The 25125-nt window shown below is 41.8% G+C and overlaps 1 protein-coding gene across 4 annotated transcripts in view; it reads right to left on the bottom strand.

The window, feature by feature from the left end:
• The window catches only part of chd4b (chromodomain helicase DNA binding protein 4b), a 75636-nt gene extending 56064 nt beyond the window's left edge, over positions 1-19572 (bottom strand). For 2 of the 4 annotated variants that reach the window (XM_034174497.1, XM_034174499.1), the window contains exons 1-10: positions 19322-19569; positions 18859-19009; positions 18255-18379; positions 12902-13138; positions 12681-12796; positions 10644-10743; positions 10308-10518; positions 1057-1178; positions 783-906; positions 463-635 (exon numbers count right to left, since the gene is read on the bottom strand). In XM_034174497.1, the coding sequence (XP_034030388.1) occupies positions 463-635; positions 783-906; positions 1057-1178; positions 10308-10518; positions 10644-10743; positions 12681-12796; positions 12902-13138; positions 18255-18379; positions 18859-18922 (1272 nt within the window). In that variant the 5' untranslated portion in view covers positions 18923-19009; positions 19322-19569. Of the gene's footprint in view, positions 1-462; positions 636-782; positions 907-1056; positions 1179-10307; positions 10519-10643; positions 10744-12680; positions 12797-12901; positions 13139-18254; positions 18380-18858; positions 19061-19321 lie in introns of all 4 variants that reach the window. The other 2 variants (XM_034174500.1, XM_034174498.1) reach the window with 2 other exon arrangements.
• Between the last annotated feature and the right edge of the window lie 5553 nt (positions 19573-25125).

Raw genomic sequence — 25125 nt, 5'->3', positions numbered from 1 at the left:
GTGTGTGTGTGTGTGTGTGTGTGTGTGTGTGTGTGTGTGTTCGTGCATGCATACACGTGAAGAAAGGGGAGGAGACAGAAAAGCAAGGAAAGGTCTCAAATGGAAGAGAGAGGGGTGTGTATGGGGGGATTCATAAGTGCCAGGGAAAGGGAGGGTGCATTGCGTTCATGCATAGTTTGTGGTGGGTGGCAAAGGAGGGAATGGAAAAAGAGAGCAGGGAGAGGAAATGGAGGATAGGGCTGACAAGAAGTACAGTGAGGAACATCAAAGCATCAAGAAAAAAAAAAAAAAAACTAAGAAACTGTAAAAGAATAATCCACTTCCTAATCACCAACACACCCGTTGGTATATCATTGTGTCTGAATTTTTTTTTTTTTCTTCAAATGAAACAGATCAAACCTCAAAAATACAAATTAAAGGCCTTAACAGCACATTATAGTTGAGTGAAATTACATTACTCACACAGTGTGGGCAGCTCCACTTGCCCTCAGGTGCCTTCTCCATGTCAGGGTCCAGACAGACCATGTGGTAAGCTCTCGGACAGGTATCACACAAAATGATCTCCCCTCCTTGCTGGCAGACTTCACAGTAGTCTTGGTGGTCCGTCTCATAGCCATCACCATCCTCTGTCTCAACTGAGAGAGGACATACACACAATCAACTCCTTCTACTCTTCAGTAACAGTAAACATCCTACATTACAATGTTGTCTGTTTTTTTATTAGCAATTTTTTATGCAGGCATCAAAATAAGCTTGCATATTAGCAATATTTCCATGCCCACCTTTCTTCTTTTTCTTCATACTCTTAGACTTTTTTTTGGAACGACTGCTGCGATTGGAGCTATCTGACACGGAGAAACTCCCATCATCAAAGTCACTGTCGCCATCAGGCTCATCCTCATCACTCTGATAGTGACAGAACATTTAAGAAGACAACACTGAATGCATTATAGTACATTATTTAATAGAGTCTTTCTCGAATGTGTGAATAGGCAAACAGCATTAAAAACCCCAGTGTTTTAAAAATTAAAGCAGCCAACATGAACATTATCTTACAGAGGAGCGCTTCCGTTTACTGCTGAGGCCTCCTATTTTAATCTTGAGTGGAGCCACTTTCTTGGGTTTGGGCTTTGGGGGAGGCTTTGGTGCAGGCTTTGACCTCCTGCGAGCATTAGGACCTACAGAGATAGATCGAAATTAATTTTCACATGGATATATTACACATCTTTTAAGCAAACCAACATAAGTCACCAGGCATGTTAAAAGCACTAAATCTTGGAAGTCACACTGCCTGGCTTTTGCAATGCTACATGATCGCTGTTCAAGACAGCAATTCTGCTAAAGCTCATTTGTTGGAAACACTCAATAATGCTGACCTGATTGTGCAAATATTGGGGGGCACTGGTAACCAAAAAGTGAGCTTCGAAAACAGTTAATCCACTAACTGAAAAGTTAACTTTTATAAATCTAAACCAATAAACCCCTAAAAAAATAAGCGGAAGTTACAGATAAAAGCTAAACCGATAACTTTCAGTATTGACTTCAGTACACTAGCAGCGACTGACACAACAACAAGTCAGCGCTTCTGTATCAGATCAGCCTTCTCTCAGTAAAAGAGACCTGGTAACCAAAAAGAAAGGAAAGAGAAAAGCTAAAGGAAGCGGTAGGGAAAAATAAAGACAATTTCTCTTCACACCAGACACACTCGCCAGCATATCACTCAAGTCATGCACAGGCAGACAGTTTTGACTTATGATTCAAATTTTAAACAAACTAATTCCAGACAAGTTATTTAAATTAATGTCACGTCTGTCGTTTTATGAAGTGAAAATATCAACTATATGTTTTAGTTTTAAAGTAATGCACAAATTTTGAAGGTTTTAGCGTTTAGACACACATGCCGCAGTGCATTATGGGTAAATTAGTTTCTGGTTTGTTGGTCAGTATAACACACAACTTACTGAAACGTGTGGTGGGTTTTACAAATAAATCTGTATTTGTAAATATGTCTTTTTTTTTTCATTTGTAAAAAAAAAGGCAATTTGAAAACTGAAAATTCTGTTTAAGTGGATTCAGCACTTTTAGCAAATGCTGCAGTGCATTTACCCATAATGCACTGCAGCATGTCTGTCCAAACGTTAAAACCTTCAAAATTAGTGCATTACTTTAAAACTAAAACATATAGCTGATATTTTCACTTTATAAAATGACAGATGTGATGTTAATTTAAATAACTTGTCTGGAATTAGTTTGTTTAAAATTTTAATCATAAGTCAAAACTATCTGCCTGTGCATGACTTGGGTGATATGCCGGCGAGTCTGTATGGTGTGAAGAGAAATTATCTTTTTCTTTCTTCCTGTCTTTTCTGTCTGGTAGTCAGCTCTTCTCTGCCTGCAGAGGATAGAGCCGTACCTCTCATAGCTGTCTGACTGCTACAAAACATGTAACAATCTTTGATTTAAGACTTCATAAATGTTTTTAACTGTTAAGCTTTATTCACTATACCTGCAAAAAAATGTTAGCGGTCTAAAAACTAATGGACCTAAATTTATCTGAAGCTAATTGGTCTGTTGATGGTTTTCAAAGTTATCTGAAAAGCTAATCTACTAATGAAAACATTAGCTACGACAATTAGCGGTTAGTGGAACTGTGCCCACCACACACACATATATAAGCCATATTACAAACATGGCAAGGTTAAGATAAGGTAAAGGTTAAGGTAAGGATAGGTTAGGTTTAGGTTAAGGATATTGTTGAGGTTAAGGCGTGGTAAAGGTAAGGCATGTCTTCAGTGACAATGGCAGGGTTAAGTCCATTTAGATGAGCAGTGCCCATGGAGATATGCCTTAGTTCAGCAGTTTGAAAATCAGTTTTGATTAATGTATATTAATCCCAATTTTCTATTTGAAAAACCCACTTTAAAGTGTATATTTAGATTTTACACCAAAACTTATAATTCAGCCTTAAGATATGTTTGAACCACAGGCACAAAGGTAAAAAAGTTGCTGTCCTGACTTCATCTGCCCTGTGCAGTCAGACATGTGCCCTGTTGTACCCTGAATAATGCCAACACAACATGACCGCTTTAAAGCGCGCTTCTCTGCTAAGTGAAATGTCAAATCAGCTGACTATACTAAATCAATCAATCAATCAATTTTATTTATATAGCGCCAAATCACAACAAACAGTTGCCCCAAGGCGCCTTACATTGTAAGGCAAGGCCATACAATAATTACGGAAAAACCCCAACGGTCAAAACGACCCCCTGTGAGCAAACACTTGGCAATAGTGGGAAGGAAAAACTCCCTCTTAACAGGAAGAAACCCCCAGCAGAACCAGGCCCAGGGAGGGGCAGTCCTCTGCTGGGACTGGTTGGGGCTGAGGGAGAGAACCAGGAAAAAGACATGCTGTGGAGGGGAGCAGAGATCAATCACTAATGATTAAATGCAGAGTGGTGCATACAGAGAAAAAAGAGAAAGAAACACTCAGTGCATCATGGGAACCCCCCAGCAGTCTAAGTCTATAGCAGCATAACTAAGGGATGGCTCAGGGTCACCTGATCCAGCCCTAACTATAAGCTTTAGCAAAAAGGAAAGTTTTAAGCCTAATCTTAAAAGTAGAGAGGGTGTCTGTCTCCCTGATCTGAATTGGGAGCTGGTTCCACAGGAGAGGAGCCTGAAAGCTGAAGGCTCTGCCTCCCATTCTACTCTTACAAACCCTAGGAACTACAAGTAAGCCTGCAGTCTGAGAGCGAAGCGCTCTATTGGGGTGATATGGTACTAAGAGGTCCCTAAGATAAGATGGGACGTGATTATTCAAAACCTTATAAGTAAGAAGAAGAATTTTAAATTCTATTCTAGAATTAACAGGAAGCCAATGAAGAGAGGCCAATATGGGTGAGATATGCTCTCTCCTTCTAGTCCCTGCTAGCACTCTAGCTGCAGCATTTTGAATTAACTGAAGGCTTTTCAGGGAACTTTTAGGACAACCGGATAATAATGAATTACAATAGTCCAGCCTAGAGGAAATAAATGCATGAATTAGTTTTTCAGCATCACTCTGAGACAAGACTTTTCTAATTTTAGAGATATTGCGCAAATGCAAAAAAGCAGTCCTACATAATTGTTTAATATGCGCATTGAATGACATATCCTGATCAAAAATGACTCCAAGATTTCTCACAGTATTACTAGAGGTCAGGGTAATGCCATCCAGAGTAAGGATCTGGTTAGACACCATGTTTCTAAGATTTGTGGGGCCAAGTACAATAACTTCAGTTTTATCTGAGTTTAAAAGCAGGAAATTAGAGGTCATCCATGTCTTTATGTCTGTAAGACAATCCTGCAGTTTAGCTAATTGGTGTGTGTCCTCTGGCTTCATGGATAGATAAAGCTGGGTATCATCTGCGTAACAATGAAAATTTAAGCAATGCCGTCTAATAATACTGCCTAAGGGAAACATGTATAAAGTGAATAAAATTGGTCCTAGCACAGAACCTTGTGGAACTCCATAATTAACCTTAGTCTGTGAAGAAGATTCCCCATTTACATGAACAAATTGTAATCTATTAGATAAATATGATTCAAACCACCGCAGCGCAGTGCCTTTAATACCTATGGCATGCTCTAATCTCTGTAATAAAATTTTATGGTCAACAGTATCAAAAGCAGCACTGAGGTCTAACAGAACAAATAATAATAAATAAAAAATAAATAAATAAATACTTATGAAAATATTGATGTATTGTGTTATAAATTTTGGTGCCATATGCCCTGAAAAATTAAGTCATAAACATGGGGAATTTAGCTTGATTTCATCTGCCGCAGTTAAACGCTCACAAACATGAGCCCGTGAGAACGGTGGACTTCGATGACGTCATGTGAGGCAACGCCCCCACAAGACCCATTTATAGAAATGAATAGTTGTCATTTGCCTTTCAGCTGCTCCCGACTGTACAGGGTCACTACAGCAGCACAGAGTGACATTGGGATTTGGCACAAGTTTTACATCGGAAGCTCGTCCTGCCACTGCTCCAGTTTTAAACACAGACCCTAGTCTTGTGAAGAGCTCTCTTATCCAAGTATGAACCAGGACCCACTCCACTTAGCTTCTGAGATCTGACAGGATCTGGCTTACACAGAGCAGACTGGCTACTATTTATTGAAACGAATGGGGGAAAACCAAACAATTTTTCTTTCAGCTCAAAATCTGTATTTTTTGTGGACTTGACAGTGAATACTTCGAAAGGCTGAACAGGTGTGTTTTGTGAAGACGCGGCAACAGCACTCATGATGTTTATTAGGTGTGCAGTTTTCCCAAAGATAAGATTTTGAGTTAAGTGGGAGCTTTTTTAAGTGCATCTCAGACAGACTGCAGAAGTGAAGCAGAGCACAGCGTGGAAATGGACTTCAAAACATTGATGGATTCTCTCCTTTCCATTTGTTTGTGCCACCGCACCATGTGGTGGCACAAACATGGCCAGTTCCATGCTTTCAGGTGTGGTAACACGCTTTGTTTAGAGTTCTCTTGGCCACCCAAATGGAAAGAACGGAAATGGCCATGTTTGCGCCACCACATGGTGCCATGCTAAGCTAAGCTGCTATTTGCGGGACACCGGCAAGTCAGGCTGAGGAAGCCACATCTGTTATCACAGAGAGAACATGCTGGTATGTGACAACAGTGATTGCCATTAACAGATGAGCCGTGACGGGGAACAGCTTCCAGCCGCTTGTGTTATTGGATGTGTACCGTGGACAGCCATACTAATAGCTACCGGAAGCTGGTGAGTGCAGTGGAGAAATGTGTTTACTGTAGACAAGTGACAGTGCCACACAGCTGAACAATAGTTCCACATGGCTCTGTGTGCAAACACAACAGGAGTGAAATGAGTGATGCAGCTTTCAGAGTATGTAATTATTATTATCCAGTCTTATTGTCTTATGGACATATGTTGATCGCAAAATACAAGAATTTGACTTGAAAGACAAACTAAAGCCATATTACATTTGTAGACAAAAAACAACCCAGACTGACTGTGTGTACTGGCATAAGTCATGAAGCTAAATGCACCTGGACACAGGCAGAGTGACTTTCAGGCAGCTACAAGTCAGTTCTAGATGTTGCGTAATGATTATGGATAAAAACAGCTGTGAATCTGTCATGCATTTTTCAGACACACTCTGGCTTATTTTACTTTTAGAAGCTATATCAGGACCCACACAAGTTAAAGAGTTGGAAGAAATGCTTTATAATCTGGTATATAATTTTTAAAAGCATTGACTGGAGTGAGATGTGTCCTTTAACCCTCTTAACCCAAGCTTTACTAAATTATAAATAACTTTTTACTGATATGAGATAGAAACATACTTTTTTTTTGATGAAAATTTAACTCCGTGGACTTTCGAGCCAGCCATCGGCCATCTTTGTACTCCTCATAGAAGCTGTGTGATGACATGCGCAATGTGAGTGTCCAATCAGAATTGGTTCACCGTCACATGGTTTTCCAAAATCCAATTGTAGGGCAGATTTACCTCACGTGAAAAGCCAAAGATAGTTTTCAGGAGTGATATGTTACTAGTTGGCCCATTTGAATAGCCCCCTGGGTGCTCCAATGAGTACATACTATTGGGCTCCAAATGCACCCTGCGCCATTAAGCACAGCGATCACTGAAAGCAGACGGAGCAGACAGAGAGCCTCTGGTGACAATCTCACGTGCTCAAACAAAGAGTGTGTAACTATCAGGATTGCTCCACTATGTTGTGTGTTGGGGGGTGTGGCTGGATATTTTGGTGTTCTTTTCTTTGCTCTCCAGGTGGCATGAGAACTGATTTGTCTGTGGAGAAGGTGCTGGTTGAAGAATCCTTCATCCTCATCAACATCATGTGCAGCACCTGTGAATGGTGCTCACATGCAACCTTAAAGACTTTCAGCTGAAGCAGATAATTGGATGGCGTTCTGCATTTAAGTCATGTGTGATTCAAGCAGAACTGCCAGGAACTTGACCTTGTGATGTTCGTTTGTGAGACGCTGAGGACCGCGCCTGGGTTTGACACATCGAGCCCGTGAAGCAAGGAAGGGTGAGGGACACATGCTGTCAGCACACATCAAAGGTGATTAAGTGTTTGACTAATTGTTGATAGTAACTTGGTATTTTGTTACGCAGTATACTTGAATTGTGATGAGGATTGTGCAGCTCGCTTCTCACTGCTGTGGCATGCGGACAAGTGGTCCTCCACCTGTTGTGAGAAGCTGCTTATTTGCATAAAGCTTAAAATACAGACCTGTATGTGTTGCTGATAGTGTGTGTCTTTTGAAGGATATTAGTTGTAACTGCTAACTTACCTCACCTCTTCTATGCTTCGCAGAGAGTCGGTTTGTCGTGTCCACCTGGGGGGTGTTTGGCGGTGGTAGTGGGTCCAGGAGCGCCGGGTTTCGATCCTTTTGGGCGCTGGAGAGCGTGCCAGCCTTCACTCCACCAGAACGACGCTATTTCTGTTTTTACACTTTTTATGCACCAGTGGGTAAAATATATTGTTTTTGGAACCACTTTTCTGGTTATTTGTAGCGCTGGGTTCCGTCTGACGCAGGTCCGCTCCTCAACCCGCATCGACACATAACACACTAGTTTGCATGTGAATGTTACTGGATAACTATGGAATGGAATCATCACATTTCAATTCAATGGAAATTATCAAGTTGATTGCACACCCAGATGTGTATTTACTATAAATCAATCAATCAATCAATCAATTTTTTTTATATAGCGCCAAATCACAACAAACAGTTGCCCCAAGGCGCTTTATATTGTAAGGCAAGGCCATACAATAATTATGTAAAACCCCAACGGTCAAAACGACCCCCTGTGAGCAAGCACTTGGCTACAGTGGGAAGGAAAAACTCCCTTTTAACAGGAAGAAACCTCCAGCAGAACCAGGCTCAGGGAGGGGCAGTCTTCTGCTGGGACTGGTTGGGGCTGAGGGAGAGAACCAGGAAAAAGACATGCTGTGGAGGGGAGCAGAGATCGATCACTAATGATTAAATGCAGAGTGGTGCATACAGAGCAAAAAGAAAAAGAAACAGTGCATCATGGGAACCCCCCAGCAGTCTACGTCTATAGCAGCATAACTAAGGGATGGTTCAGGGTCACCTGATCCAGCCCTAACTATAAGCTTTAGCAAAAAGGAAAGTTTTAAGCCTAATCTTAAAAGTAGAGAGGGTGTCTGTCTCCCTGATCTGAATTGGGAGCTGGTTCCACAGGAGAGGAGCCTGAAAGCTGAAGGCTCTGCCTCCCATTCTACTCTTACAAACCCTAGGAACTACAAGTAAGCCTGCAGTCTGAGAGCGAAGCGCTCTATTGGGGTAATATGGTACTACGAGGTCCCTAAGATAAGATGGGACCTGATTATTCAAAACCTTATAAGTAAGAAGAAGAATTTTAAATTCTATTCTAGAATTAACAGGAAGCCAATGAAGAGAGGCCAATATGGGTGAGATATGCTCTCTCCTTCTAGTCCCCGTCAGTACTCTAGCTGCAGCATTTTGAATTAACTGAAGGCTTTTTAGGGAACTTTTAGGACAACCTGATAATAATGAATTACAATAGTCCAGCCTAGAGGAAATAAATGCATGAATTAGTTTTTCAGCATCACTCTGAGACAAGACCTTTCTGATTTTAGAGATATTGCGTAAATGCAAAAAAGCAGTCCTACATATTTGTTTAATATGCACTTTGAATGACATATCCTGATCAAAAATGACTCCAAGATTTCTCACAGTATTACTAGAGGTCAGGGTAATGCCATCCAGAGTAAGGATCTGGTTAGACACCATGTTTCTAAGATTTGTGGGGCCAAGTACAATAACTTCAGTTTTATCTGAGTTTAAAAGCAGGAAATTAGAGGTCATCCATGTCTTTATGTCTGTAAGACAATCCTGCAGTTTAGCTAATTGGTGTGTGTCCTCTGGCTTCATGGATAGATAAAGCTGGGTATCATCTGCGTAACAATGAAAATTTAAGCAATACCGTCTAATAATACTGCCTAAGGGAAGCATGTATAAAGTGAATAAAATTGGTCCTAGCACAGAACCTTGTGGAACTCCATAATTAACTTTAGTCTGTGAAGAAGATTCCCCATTTACATGAACAAATTGTAATCTATTAGACAAATATGATTCAAACCACCGCAGCGCAGTGCCTTTAATACCTATGGCATGCTCTAATCTCTGTAATAAAATTTTATGGTCAACAGTATCAAAAGCAGCACTGAGATCTAACAGAACAAGCACAGAGATGAGTCCACTGTCCGAGGCCATAAGAAGATCATTTGTAACCTTCACTAATGCTGTTTCTGTACTATGATGAATTCTAAAACCTGACTGAAACTCTTCAAATAGACCATTCCTCTGCAGATGATCAGTTAGCTGTTTTACAACTACCCTTTCAAGAATTTTTGAGAGAAAAGGAAGGTTGGAGATTGGCCTATAATTAGCTAAGATAGCTGGGTCAAGTGATGGCTTTTTAAGTAATGGTTTAATTACTGCCACCTTAAAAGCCTGTGGTACATAGCCAACTAACAAAGATAGATTGATCATATTTAAGATCGAAGCATTAAATAATGGTAGGGCTTCCTTGAGCAGCCTGGTAGGAATGGGGTCTAATAAACATGTTGATGGTTTGGATGAAGTAACTAATGAGAATAACTCAGACAGAACAATCGGAGAGAAAGAGTCTAACCAAATACCGGCATCACTGAAAGCAGCCAAGATAACGATACGTCTTTGGGATGGTTATGAGTAATTTTTTCTCTAATAGTTAAAATTTTGTTAGCAAAGAAAGTCATGAAGTCATTACTAGTTAAAGTTAATGGAATACTCAGCTCAATAGAGCTCTGACTCTTTGTCAGCCTGGCTACAGTGCTGAAAAGAAACCTGGGGTTGTTCTTATTTTCTTCAATTAGTGATGAGTAGAAAGATGTCCTAGCTTTACGAAGGGCTTTTTTATAGAGCAACAGACTCTTTTTCCAGGCTAAGTGAAGATCTTCTAAATTAGTGAGACGCCATTTCCTCTCCAACTTACGGGTTATCTGCTTTAAGCTACGAGTTTGTGAGTTATACCACGGAGTCAGACACTTCTGATTTAAAGCTCTCTTTTTCAGAGGAGCTACAGCATCCAAAGTTGTCTTCAATGAGGATGTAAAACTATTGACGAGATACTCTATCTCCCTTACAGAGTTTAGGTAGCTACTCTGCACTGTGTTGGTATATGGCATTAGAGAACATGAATAAATCATGAATAAATCATGATACCTTTTCCTTCTTTGGTCTTGGCCTTGCGGAGTGGAGGTGCTGGGGCAGCTGGTGGTGCGGTAGGTGGTGTTACAACAGCAGGAGCAGGTGTAGATGCAGGTGAAGTGGCAGCACCAGTCTCTGTGCCACCTTCTGTCCCAGACGCCACCATGTTCTCCACAGCTGCAGCAGCACTGGCTGCTGCCAGTGCTGCATTGGCACTGGCACAACCCTACAGGTAGACTCAAAGCAGTCAGATCTGCTGCTACTCTCACAGACATCAATAAAAAAAATTAAAAAAAAATCACTTTAGTCAGATTTGCAACCCCTTTAAAAAAATGCCAATATAGCCAATACCTTGAGAGGATTGTTGGTGCTGAATTCTCTCCACTTGGCCATCATCAATGTCATCATTTTTGACACAGCAATCTTCGGATTCTTTGCTGCAATTAATGGCCTAAACATACAAAATGTTCACACACACATTTATATTTTTGTACATACACTCAACAAAAATATAAACGCAACACTTTTGGTTTTGCTCCCATTTTGTATGAGATGAACTCAAAGATCTAAAACTTTTTCCACATACACAATATCACCATTTCCCTCAAATATTGTTCACAAACCAGTCTAAATCTGTGATAGTGAGCACTTCTCCTTTGCTGAGATAATCCATCCCACCTCACAGGTGTGCCATATCAAGATGCTGATTAGACACCATGATTAGTGCACAGGTGTGCCTTAGACTGTCCACAATAAAAGGCCACTCTGAAAGGTGCAGTTTTGTTTTATTGGGGGGGGGGGATACCAGTCAGTATCTGGTGTGACCACCATTTGCCTCATGCAGTGCAACATGTTGGTCCACTCCTCTTCAATGGCTGTGCAAAGTTGCTGGATATTGGCAGGAACTGGTACACGCTGTCGTGTTCACCGGTCCAGAGCATCCCAAATATGCTCAATGGGTGACATGTCCGGTGAGTATGCCGGCCATGCAAGAACTGGGACATTTTCAGCTTCCAAGAATTGTGTACAGATCCTTGCAACATGGGGCCGTGCATTATCCTGCTGCAACATGAGGTGATGTTCTTGGATGTATGGCACAACAATGGGCCTCAGGATCTCGTCACGGTATCTCTGTGCATTCAAAATGCCATCAATAAAATGCACCTGTGTTCTTCGTCCATAACAGACGCCTGCCCATACCATAACCCCACCGCTACCATGGGCCACTCGATCCACAACATTGACATCAGAAAACCGCTCACCCACATGACGCCACACACGCTGTCTGCCATCTGCCCTGAACAGTGTGAACCGGGATTCATCCGTGAAGAGAACACCTCTCCAACGTGCCATACGCCAGCGAATGTGAGCATTTGCCCACTCAAGTCGGTTACGACGACGAACTGGAGTCAGGTCGAGACCCCGATGAAGACGACGAGCATGCAGATGAGCTTCCCTGAGACGGTTTCTGACAGTTTGTGCAGAAATTCTTTGGTTATGCAAACCGATTGTTTCAGCAGCTGTCCGAGTGGCTGGTCTCAGACGATCTTGGAGGTGAACATGCTGGATGTGGAGGTCCTGGGCTGGTGTGGTTACACATGGTCTGCGGTTGTGAGGCTGGTTGGATGTACTGCCAAATTCTCTGAAACGCCTTTGGAGACGGCTTATGATAGAGAAAGGAACATTCAATACACGAGCAACAGCTCTGGTTGACATTCCTGCTGTCAGCATGCCAACTGCACGCTCCCTCAAATCTTGCGACATCTGTGGCATTATGCTGTGTGATAAAACTGCACCTTTCAGAGTGGCCTTTTATTGTGGACAGTCTAAGGCACACCTGTGCACTAATCATGGTGTCTAATCAGCATCTTGATATGGCACACCTGTGAGGTGGGATGGATTATCTCAGCAAAGGAGAAGTGCTCACTATCACAGATTTAGACTGGTTTGTGAACAATATTTGAGGGAAATGGTGATATTGTGTATGTGGAAAAAGTTTTAGATCTTTGAGTTCATCTCATACAAAATGGGAGCAAAACCAAAAGTGTTGCATTTATATTTTTGTTGAGTGTATATAGTGTTTTGCTGGTTAAGAAAAACAAACACGAGTGTAATTTATTTTAACGGGCACGTCTTCATACGCTTAAAACAAACGCACAGCCCTCCCACAGCCACTGCTATCTCTGTATGTGCACGTTCACGTCCACATTTATTGTTAGAAACAAAAACCATACAATGGGGCCACCAACTGGGATTTGTTTAATACTGAAACATTATGAAGATGTGCTCCTTCATACCCATAATCTTCAAATGCATCTTGCAGTGTAGTGGGACCAACATTAGTGAAGCTGTGCTCCTTTAACTACCACGTAAAATTAGTTGCCTGACCTGACAAATTGGCTGAAGGCCTTGTAGTTAGTGAGGGTGCTGTAGTCTTCCTGCGTGAAGACATGGTCAATGTCCTTCATGCCCCAGGCCTCTAACAGCTGAGAGGAACTTTTAGGCTAAGGCATGAAGAGAAGGAAGAGCCATGAGCAATTACTATCATGCGTAGATCCTACAGAAGTTTCACTAGATTCACTTGAGTCTGAATTTTTTTTTTTTTTTACCTGGTTATCATCGTCGTCGTCATCCTCATCATCTTCTGGCTCTGGTTCTTTTCGCTTCTTTGAGCTGTAGGAGCTTTTCTCTGATGATGCACCTCCTTTCTTCTTGTCTTTGGCAGTACTTGAGCGCTTTTTCTTTTTCTTCCCAGGAGCATAGTCACTTCCTTCACTCTCTGACCGCAGACCATCATCTCCTCCTTCATCTCCAATCAGATGTTCTGGAGAACTAAGAGGCAACTCCTGCCAGGCACAGAGACACTCCGCTAATTATTTCCACCACTGATTATTACATACATGCTGAGTAGATTGCAGACAGTGATTCTTCTATGCAGTCATTATTACATCTGCAAGAACATAAAGTGGTCATCTGACTGACAAGACTGAAGATGTTGCACTGATAATTACGAGACCAAAAACAAATAACTATATATAACAATAATACAAACAATCACGTAAAACAATAACCTCAATAACTTTGGAAGTTATGAAGGACACTGGCTTGTTGTCATTATTTTGGACAACAAAAGTGTCTAATAACATTTTTTTAAATTACAATATCATTCTACTCAATGTCAATAAACAATAAGAATAAATCATTACAACTACCAATTATTTTCATTATTATTTAACTTGAAGTATTAGTATGAATGTGAAACATTTCATTACAACCTAAACTAAAACATAGAGAAGATTTATTAACAGATTTTATCCATTCAGAAAGGTTACAAATAAATATGAATCAGAGCATTTTATTTAATCAAGTAAGTGAATCTGAAACCGATTCAATGTTTGCATTTGAAAAGTTTGTTGAAGAATTGTGGAAAACATCTGAAATACTTAAAAACACTCCAAACAGATTCTGTCTTCTTAAAGTTCGAGTGCATCATGATTTGATTTCTTTCTATGTGCGGATTACTTTGGTTTTTACCGACGTTGTGAAAACTTTAGAAAAATATTTACTGAGAAATATGGTGACATGTACAAAATTTATCTTACTCACTCTGTGTGTGTGTGTATATATATATATATATATATATATATATATATATATATATATATATATAAATAAAAGACATGGATTTTATATACATGGAGGTTATATACATGTGCAGGTTAATAAAGTTAATACACATCTCCTGACATGAACACCAACATTTATCTTCTTCACACAAGGTTTGAAGCATAAACTTGGCAAGCCCCACCATGTCATGGTGCGGCGCTTCGTGTGACCTCACTTGCACACTCATAGTGGACTCAAAAGGGACAGTAGCACAACATTTTTGTTGGTAATATAAAAATGAAAACTGGTCACATAAACTGGGTTTTGTTTAATTGGCGAAACAATATTGCCTGATGAAAGCTTCAATACTTGCGTTGTACCAATTCCTTCTTCTCTGTTGTCAAAAAAGCATCTCATCATCATACTGCCATCTACTGGTCAAGTAATTTGTAGCACAATATTATAATATGATTGAAAGTAATTTCTTTTGGCATCTCTGGCAAGTTGTATTAAAGTCATTACTGAGTCTTTGCTCATACAGAGAACACCACCAAGTCAGTGAGCACTTAGTTTAAGCCTCCCCACCACATGTAGGGGAAAAAAAATTGGCTCAAAATGCGTTGCGTTGTCAACATCTGTATATTTTTTAGCTGATCAACGTGCTTCTTATTGTATTGTATTGTATTTTATTGTAATGCAGCTGTTACAAATGCAACTATTAAGCTGCCTTTAGCAATACCTGGATGGTGGGGTCTAGTGGTTAAGGTGTTGGGCTTGAGACCAGAAGATCCTCTGGTTCAAATCCCCGCCTGACTGGAAAATCACTAAGGGCCCTTGGGCAAGGTCTTTAATCCCCTATCGCTCCCGGTGTGTAGTGAGCGCCTTGTATGGCAGCACCCTGACATCGGGGTGAATGTGAGGCATAATTGTAAAGCGCTTTGAGCGTCTGATGCAGATGGAAAAGCGCTATATAAATGCAGTCCATTTACAGTCCATTTACCAGATGTAAAAGTTGAGACCCACGCAGTTTTTGGCATCCAGAGCTCGGAAGTCTGTCGTTGTTATGGGACATTTATGCCGCTGAAATTAGAGATGACACTTAAATGTGATAAATCTTATAACTGCTGGGCATCTGACTACAAATCAGACACAAGAAAACAAAAAAAATGATAGACAAAAAAACAGGCCTCCCGAAGCACGGATGGCTTCAAGGAGTTACATTTCACCCATTTCCACACAAAACTCATTAAGCTAAATTAAGATATCAATGGATAAAGATAGGGCAGACAACAAGAGCCAACTTAAGTATGAATGACTCGCCACTGTGGACAACACCACTACGTCATTGGTATTCCTGTTCGTGATGGTTGTTGTCTCTCACCGGTAGACCAATCACATCCACTCACTCTGGCAAATATAACAGCTCCTGCTTTCTGTAAACTGTGGTCGAAACATCGCTATCTTTTAAGTACTCTCTGATGCTTTTAACTTTCTTGGCCATGGCGTAACTTCGACACCTAAATATAGATTCCAAATGGCGCTGCAGTTTGTGCCTGGCCAGGCCTGTTGTTAGATTGGTGGTGCATGTGCACAAGCGACCTACCCTAGCACCCCCTCGTAGCTTTGAATGCGGATATAGGAGGGTGCGGACTTTACCCAAGTGCCCTCTGGTGACCACTTTTGTCCATTGAAAACATCGCCGAACTCAATACAAATACATGTAATTTGGTCACTTTTCAGAGGGATCAGACTCGTCAATAAAGTCAATGTAATGTACAATGGTTGATTTGATTTGTTTATTTAGCACAAAATAAAACATATAAAATAATGTATATACATAAAACAACCAAAGAGAGAGGGAGAGAAAAAAATACAATATAAATAAAGTGCAAGAGAGTGGTGGAAGCCAAAAGGCTTATAAAGAATCCACTCCCAAACAAAGCGAACATAACAGAATACAACAGAATTACCACATTTTTTCCAAATTAAAACAAATCATTGTATATACTCCTACAGGATCTTCGCTTTTAGTCCACTTTTATACGTATATAAGGTGAAAGATGAATTCACAAGATGTACATTATCATTCAAAGATTTAACGCCATGATATCTGATGTGATGCTGATATCGAGTTGCTCTATGCAAAGGTAAATGCAAGGGTGATTCTTAGACTACGGGCACTTATTATGTCCTTTGATCATAGTGTATGAAAAACAGAAAAAAGGGGAAATTTCACACTTTTATAGTTATCTTTACAATAAAAGTGTGTTAAGAAATTTGTTCTAGTAGTCTATGATGACTTTTTCACCTTTTTTCAGAATCATTATATGCAAATATTGCTGTTTTGTGCTTGTCCCACACCCAGACTTTTGATTTTCAATGATAAAAATGAATGGTAAAGAAACGTCTTTTCTAATGTTTTAAAATATCGGTGAATAAAATATCAGTAAAATAATCAAAACGTAATTGGGGTATTCAATGTCATACAACTAAACAAAATGTAGTTGTCCCACACTATTGCCATAATTTCCACCACAACACTGTAATGTCCCTTTAAACAGTTTGTATGAAAGATTGTTTGGGTAGTTTCTATGGAGATAAACAGTGACATCAGAGCACATGTATATAGCGCCAAATCACAACAAACAGTTGCCCCAAGGCGCTTTATATTGTAAGGCAATGGTGTGGTGGAAATTACATTTACAAGGCCAACAGTGCCCGTAGTTAAAGAATCACCCGCAAATGTGCAGCCTGCCTGGTTGGATAATTATGAATTTGATGGTTTATTAAATCTCATCGTTCTTGGCAATAATAGCTATCAGCTAGCTGTTAGAAGCAAGTTAGAGACAAAACCAAACCAGTTGATTTTAAACAGTTATACCATGGTCAGTGAGAATTCCATGTCTTACTGGCGTGCATTATTTTCATGTATATGCACACGTAGGTCAGCGAGTTAAGTCACTGTTATAATCACTCCGATCTGGTCATCACCATAGCAATGTGCAAATCAGTTGGTGCAGATCAGCTGTGTTTTGACAGGTGAATGACAGAAACGCGATAAAACATGGATTTCCAAGTGAATTTTAACATTTTTGGCCAAAATAAAACGTTTGAGGAATGGAAAGCGGAGGAGAGCAAACGACAAGAACAGCAAAAGCAACGGCACAAAAATTTAACATCGGACGAACTGGACAAGATTGAAGACGGGAAAGAAGAAGAGAACGGGTCTATCATTGCGGGCTCCGCATCAAAACAGTGAGCGTAGTTTCTGGACCTTAGTTTGCCACAGCTCCACACAGCAGAGAGGGGGGCAGTGTGAGTGGCCCGCTGCGGCACGAGCCCGCAGACTCGGTAAGCGCATCGGAGACAAAACATAAAATAGTCCCAAATACTCACACATTTTTATCAAGTTCATTCTTTCATTCATCTTCTACCGCTTAGTCCAATCAAGGGTCGCGGGGGGCTGGAGCCTATCCCAGCAGTCATAGAGCACGAGGCGGGGTACACCCAGGACAGGACGCCAGTCTGTCGCAGGGCCACAAACAGACAAATAAACACAGACACACCCACACACACACCTACGGACAATTTAAAGACTCCAATCCACCTAACCCGCATGCCTTTGGATGCGGGAGGAAACCGGAGCACCCGGAGGAAACCCACGCACACACGGGGAGAACATGCAAACTCCACACAGAAAGGCCACGGGAATTGAACCCATGACGTTCTCGCTGTGAGGTAACAGTGCTAACCACTAAGCCACTGTGCTGCCCTTTTTATCAAGTTCTGTTAACTTAAATAAATATTTGTGTTAGCTCACTGTGTGGGACCATGGTATAAGCGGATTAAACAACTCGAAGCCGTGCATTATACGGTTTGAATGCACGATGCGGAGTCTAAAACACCATGACGTGTAATCAATACAGCCCATGTGTGTTTTCAGCGGTCTGCCAGTCGCAGAAGTACAAATTCTCACCTTTGGATTCGCCACTTCACCGGAAGTGACGAGTACCCGCACCCTTCTACTGCTGTAGGCATTTCTTTTTTCTATTGAACAGGGCACCTTAAGTTTTGAAACAAAATGCTTTGTGATCATTTCTCAACTGTTTTCTTCTTCCTTAAATAATGTGCAAAACTAATACTGTGTATGTACATGTGCCATAAAGCAAAAATGAAAAAAAGTGACATTTCCCTTTAATAGAGAATGAAACTTTTGCAGCAGCTGTATTGAACATATTAAAACACACCCACACACACACACACACACAATTTCACTGCTCAGTGTTACCACCCCACACACTGACAGGTGAAGAGCTGACTGACAGATGATGAGTTGGAGCAAAAAGTTGAGCTCACCTCTCTGATGGGTCTCTGCCTCTTGCTGCTCCTGCTCTCGCTCCTGCTCTTTTTGGCTTTCTTCTTCTTCTTGGGTTTGGGTACCTCGTCTACGTCAGACAGAACATCCTCCAGCTCGTCCTCATCTGCCGGTGGGATGATGCCGTTAGAACGGACACATGCGCGCACACGCACACACACACACGCGGACACCAGCCGGTGCACATGCACGTATACGGACACTGCCGCAAGGACGCGCACGGGCACGACTTTCCGGCACGCGCCCCCTGCTGGTCCGCGCGCGCACACACACACACACACACACACACACACACACAACACAAGGAGAATGCCACAACAGCACACACAGGCTGAAACTTGTCTGTTCTCCATCTTTGAAACTTTGACAGTCCGTGTCCTGACTCAACAACACGCGCGCCAGTCGCCTGCACACACGCGGGATCCAGAAACAATTAAAAGTCGTAAACACTCGCTTTGCCAAGTTAAGCCAACTAATCTATCATGGCGAGTGACGGCCGACGACTCCCGGCTAGCTCTTAGCTAACGTTAGCCTGGCATGGAAGGCGAGCTGAAGTGACGGAGAGAGAGAGATGGACATTCTTACCGTGAACAAGTGAGTGCTCGTCCGCGGCTCCGAAGTCGTCCCGCTCATCCTCACTGGCCGACATGTTCTTATGGTTGTAATTCTTGGTCGAAGTGATCCCTCCTAAACCTTGATCCTCAGTGGGCGCGGGAGGAGGGAAAATGACGTGGGACTGTGGGAGAAATGTACCGGGGGTGTCCAGGAAGGGAGGGGGCGCTTGGAGCTGTTAAATAAAGAAATAAATAATGATACCAAATAACGCCAATGATTTTTTTTTTTTTTTTTTACAATAACACAACCTTGGAGCGCAGTTTAACACCTGCGCCTTCAAGTTGTAATTCTAAGTAGACCGTCGGTGCTGGAAGCTGATCTGTCACACGTACGGCAGCGAAGTGCGGCGTCCGTCACCCAGCGAGCTGTCACAGCCCAAATAACCCCACAAATAATAAAAAGTTTACCCGCTGAAAGCCCCGTTCAAACTTACTGTGGTGTGTGTAGTCCGGAGGGGAGGCGTGCTCTCTTCGCGTTACGTGTTTGTGCAGTTTGTTGTTGTAGTTGTCAAATGTCATTCATTCGGCCGGGCTCAAACACCAATAAGCAAAAATTAAAACACGAACCAGTCAAAACACGCTGCTGTCCCCCTTTTTTCCCCTCAACCTCACAGCCTGAGCTTAGCTAACATCCTCACAAACACACAAAGGGGGCAGACATCCCATAATAATCCCCCCCCCCTCCCACACTCACACAGGACTCTGCACAGTTACCTCGCAACGGACAGACCATAATACTCAGCCTGCTCCCACCCCCTCTGGCACGCACGCGCGCGCACGCTTCAACTAGACATGCATGCACTGGGCTCATTGCATGCACACGCCTTCCCCTTTGCACGAGTAGTCCAGCCCCTTAGCAACCCCGTTGTCATGGACACAACCCCTCCCTCTCCCGCCGACAGACCATAATACTCCAGCAGCAGCAAACATCCCATAATATGCAACTCCTAAAAAGACAAGAAAGAAAAAAAAACTGCAGTTATATAGTCTCCAGGGAAGCTAAGGTCCAGTGGTGACAGACCATAATATTCACTGAGTATCCACCTAAGAGTGAGGATGACCACTCTGTAAGAGTAAACGTGGTTATGATTTGTTTTAGTTAAATTGGTGGTGTGGCTGTGTGTGTCTGTGCAGGTCAAACAGGCTTGTAGGGCTGGAAGGTGTACAAAGTGATTCAGTGCTTCTGATGGAGTCTGGGCCTCCTGTCACAAGACTGAAACACATCTTAGACCACTGCAGTTGGTGGAAGATTAAACCACATCTTAGATCATTACAATCGCAGCAAGACTGGACCACATCTTAGATCACTGATCTCTGCAAGACTGGACCAAACCATATGTGACCGTAGGACCTTTGTGGCCGGAACGGCAGTGGGATTGAACCCGGACGGCTCGCACTGAAGGCCATTCCTCTACTAGGTCAGCCAAAGGTTAGCCAAGCTAGCGGGAACGTCTTTTTAATCAGGACCCAGGACCTTCATCCCGTTACATATCTCCCCACCATTTTTGACTTCGTCCCGAAGTCACAGGTGCATTTAAGCATGTTCTATGACTATCCGCATCCTGTTCGTGACGCCAGATTGTAACCATAGGACCTTTGTGGCCGGGACGGCGGTGGGATTGAACCTGGACGGCTCACACTAAAGACCATTCCTCTACCAGGTCAGCCAAAGAGGAATTCCCCGTTAGCCAAGCTAGCGGGAACATCTTTTCAATCAGGACTTGGGACCTCCACATAGATGATTACAATCGCTGCAAGACTGAAACACATCTTAGACAACTGCAGTTGGTGGAAGATTGAACCACATCTTAGATCATTACAATCACTGCAACACTGGACCACATCTTAGATCACTGATCTCTGCAAGACTGGACCAAACCATAGATGATTACAATCGCTGCAAAACTGGACCACATCTTAGATCATTACAATCACAGCAAGACTGGACCACATCTTAGATCACTACAATCACAGCTAGACTGGACCAAACCATAGATGATTACAATCACAGCAAGACCGGACCACATCTTAGATCACTGCGATCTCTGCAAGACTGGACTAAACCTTAGATCATTACAATCGCAGCAAGACTGGACCACTTAGATTACTGCAATTGCCACAAGACTGGACCACATCATAGATCATCTAAGCCATAGTGTGCTGGAAAGAGGCATCTAAAAGACAAGATAATAAGAAAGACCACCTCTGCATTTGGACTCACAGGGTCATTGCAGAGAAGAAGACGGTAGCCCCTCACCGTGTCCTCTATGATTAAGTGTGGCAGATGGACACTGACTTAAAGCAACAGATATAAAGACTTAGTGCTTTAGACCTTCCATTGTGTCCAGTGCCATCAGATATAAAACCTCTTATTACTATGGTATGTCATGGCAGTGCAGTGTGGTATAGAGTAACATGTTGTGGTACAGTACAGCATAGTACAATGTCCTATATCGGTAGAAATAGTGATGTATACGAGTATAGTTGTATATTGTGGGCAGTTCAAAGCCCACTGAGAGGTTATGTGATTTATAGTGAATTGGATTTTATATGAATAGAGAACAGGTGGACAAGTACACACTATTAAAAGGGTGACATAAGGTTTAATTGATGTTGTAGAATACAGGTCTTATCCAGTTCCTTGAATGGGTGAAACTGAATCAGAAATCAAACTAATTCAAAGCAAAAAAGATCAAATTACTGCCATCTTCGGTTCTGTTATGAACTGTAAATAAGAGCTGCTGCATAAAACAATGAAATATATTTATGGTGTCAAGCATACAAATTTTGCACATTTGTGAGCCTGCTCTGGTACTACAGCACATTATGATGATTTATTACTAAGCCTGTGCCAAAAGATGCTTCTGACGTGGATAGTTCATATTTTGTTCTATGAGTGATTTCAAAATAAAAGCACATGTGAAACAACTGTTTTTGCTGGATATGAGACATAGCGGTACTGCATATGGATTGTTTATTCCATCTTCTCTGACCACACTATCTCCCTACTTACACATGTTGACTCATGCATAGCGGCACATTATACAAAACAGTATTATTTTTCTCACTTTATGGAAACCTAGTGTAACTTTCTTGACATTAGAGGGATCAGATGTTTCTCCCACAGACTGAATTGAAACCCACCACCTTTATTTACACGGACAATTTGCTTTATACTGCAGGAAAGCAAGTCGACAAGTGACGCTTCACGCTGACTTACAGCTATTGATTGATTAATTCTATAATTGAGGTTCTTAGCTGATGAGGGTGTGTTAAATGTAAAACCATTTCCAGTTTTGCCACATTGTCAAACGGAGACGTAATCCACAGAAATGGCCACTTTTAAAGTCTTTACATCTCGAGTCACAAGTCATAACAACCGAGCTTACATGACTTGAAACGTGCAGTGTTGTACTGAAGACTGACGAAACACTTTGTCCCACTTCTGATAATCAGTAATTCCTTCTTCAGATCATATGTTTTGATTAACTATGTGTTTTAATCCCAAAAGGACGGCGATGCATTTATGGATTAAGTCAAAACAATAAAACAATAATATGTACACTGGCTATATTAATTACGTCTTTCAGGTAGAATGATTCCAGTCACAGCATAGGGTTTTCAAATTGAGGAAACACAAAACGACCGCAAGTTTCCATAGACGGAGTCAAAGATAGAGTGGGAGTCAAAACCCAGAGGCCTTCCTCTATTTCCCCTGCTGCTGGCCACTCTGCAATATTTCCAACTGTCCATGCAGATCGCATAGCAACAAAGGCCCATGTCTGCCCGTTGTCTGTTACAATCGGTTGAATGCCTCTTACACGTAAGCGTGTGCACATGCACTCACATGCAACACTACCTCCTACCCTCTCTATCCCAGATGCACAGCTATCTTTCTACCTCGCCCTAACTGCACCCCACCCCCGAAATATTCATGGGTCGTCTATTCCCCCTGCCCCCACCCTCTATGTGCACACAGCTCACCGCCCACTCTTCCACCCCCCCAACCTTCCCTGCCTGACAACACAGTCGCCATCCCATAATATTCAAGCACACACATCACACATTCATACACAGCAATGCATTCAGCTCTTTGTTGGCAGAGGCGCTTGAGCAATGTGAGCGTGCTCATACACATTGGTCATTTTTCTTCCAGGTTTATTCAGTTCAAGCCGTCAAACCATTAAAGGCAGGTTGTCCTCAAATGAGGAGAAGCAGCAAATAAAGGTGAGCACAAAGGGTCACATTTCTATCTCATAATAACCTTGGGACAAAGTTGTTGGTATAGACTGTATACCGCCCTGATAACCATTCTTGAAAGTGGTTAATCATCCAACCCTCGGGTTGCATCAACGAACAATAAGATCAGGTTGGAGTTGCCCTTAACGTCTTTTGCTGCTTCCCAGTATAACTGAGGAAACACAAGTCATCTCTATATATGTCAGACTGATGCTTTAACAAGCTTCTCTTTAGAATCTGCAACCTGGCTACAGTCAATTAGTACCCCACCAATTCAGCATGATACAATGTCCTCAAATGGGTGGAAAGATCAAGATAAAAAGAGTTCCAACTTATTTACGAGAGAGAGAGAGAGGTGAAGGGATGAGCATAACGGAGGCGCTGGACATGACACTAGCCAACTCATCACCATGGCGTTGCTGTGGGAGACAGCGGAAGACGTCACTTGAAGAAACATGGAACACAAAGGTGGAATACGACGTGAAGAGGACAATAAAGGCTTGAGCAAGACTCCAAGAAACTTGGTGGACATGGAGTAGGCCTATGATAGGGTCACTTGGGGTTTCGTGTGTAGGGGTAATAGTAGGTTGTCTGATCCCTTGCTACAAACAATCAGGTCTCGTTGGGAAAGCTGTGCCCACGTCGTGTAACCAGGGTTGTGTCTTGTCACAGATTCTGTTTGTGACTTTCATGGACAGAATCTGAAGGTATAACCAAGGGACAGAGAGTGTCTGTTACAGTGTCCTCAGGGTTCAAGGATGATTTAATTCTGATGGAGTATTCAAAACCTAACTTTAGGATTTAATCCACACCTGTAAATCTGAGGCTATCATAGTCTGAGAGAAAACACTGAATTGCTCCCTTTAGGCTGTTTGGAAGTTACTGTGCAAGAGAAGGTGTTCAAATATTTTCAGTTCAACAGGAGATCAACAGGGGGCATTTGGGCAGCATTCTACCTATAATTTGTGTTGTTTGTTTGGACGATTGTTGTGTTATTCCACCAATAGCTCTAATGAAATGGGTCCAATTGCTGCCAAACTCTGTCAAGGAATAGATTGTTATTATGGTCTTCCAGATTAGGTATTTCCAAGTTGAAATTCTGTGCCACTATCAAGAGCAGGCTGAACTCTTTCTGTTATATATCTTCAAGGCTTCATCTTGCAGACCTCAGGATTTCAGTATGGTTGCCAACATCATGCCTACTCTTTTAGCACAAAGGAGAAAGAAATCACTGCCAAACAATATTTTCTGGCAGCCACAATCTGGAAATAAACTTAACATTTACGAACTAATAAAAATAAAACTACTACAAACCAGCTTTAGAGGTGCAAACCAATAATAATAATGGCATTATGTAATTATTCAGTCTATACAATACAGAATGTGAAACAATAAAATGAAAAATAAAATAATGAAATGTACAATAAATGTCTTAACACTGAGGAAATAACACAAATGTGTTAATTTTAGTACAATCATACAACACTTTTAAAACACTGAACAAGAGTCGTCTGTGAGTGCCGCAGTTTATTTATAGCCTAAAACCACAGCCTTGATGCGCTGATTCCAACAGTGTGTTTATTTTTTTATAAAAAAAACTCTGACAATTTTGTAACTACAGGGGCGAAGACGGGTACCTCTGCTAGTCAGAATTAATACAGGTATTTATTTGGTCTGTCATGGTGAAAAACAAGCTCAGCAAACAAACCACCACTCGAGTATGACCATGAACTTTGTGCAGTAATCCAGAGTATAAGATTGTGAATAGAAAGTGTCTAAAATAAGTTTTATTTGCAGGTTGGCTGAATTCACCATTAGGAGGAGGAGGTCTGACATCCAGAAGGAGCTCAAAGTAGAGCTGCTGCACCTTTATGGGCAACTAAGCCACTCAGGGTGGTTTGACCATCTGATTTGGTTACATCCTAGATGCCTACATTTGGAGGACTCCTGTGCACATCCAAATGGGAGGACACTCCAAGGTATACCTTCACTGTGATGT

The sequence above is a fragment of the Thalassophryne amazonica genome, chromosome 7 (genome assembly GCF_902500255.1).
Source record: "Thalassophryne amazonica chromosome 7, fThaAma1.1, whole genome shotgun sequence".
NCBI lineage: Eukaryota > Metazoa > Chordata > Actinopteri > Batrachoidiformes > Batrachoididae > Thalassophryne > Thalassophryne amazonica.
Note: the sequence above shows the minus strand (reverse complement) of the source record. Positions and strands in the feature narration are given on the sequence as shown.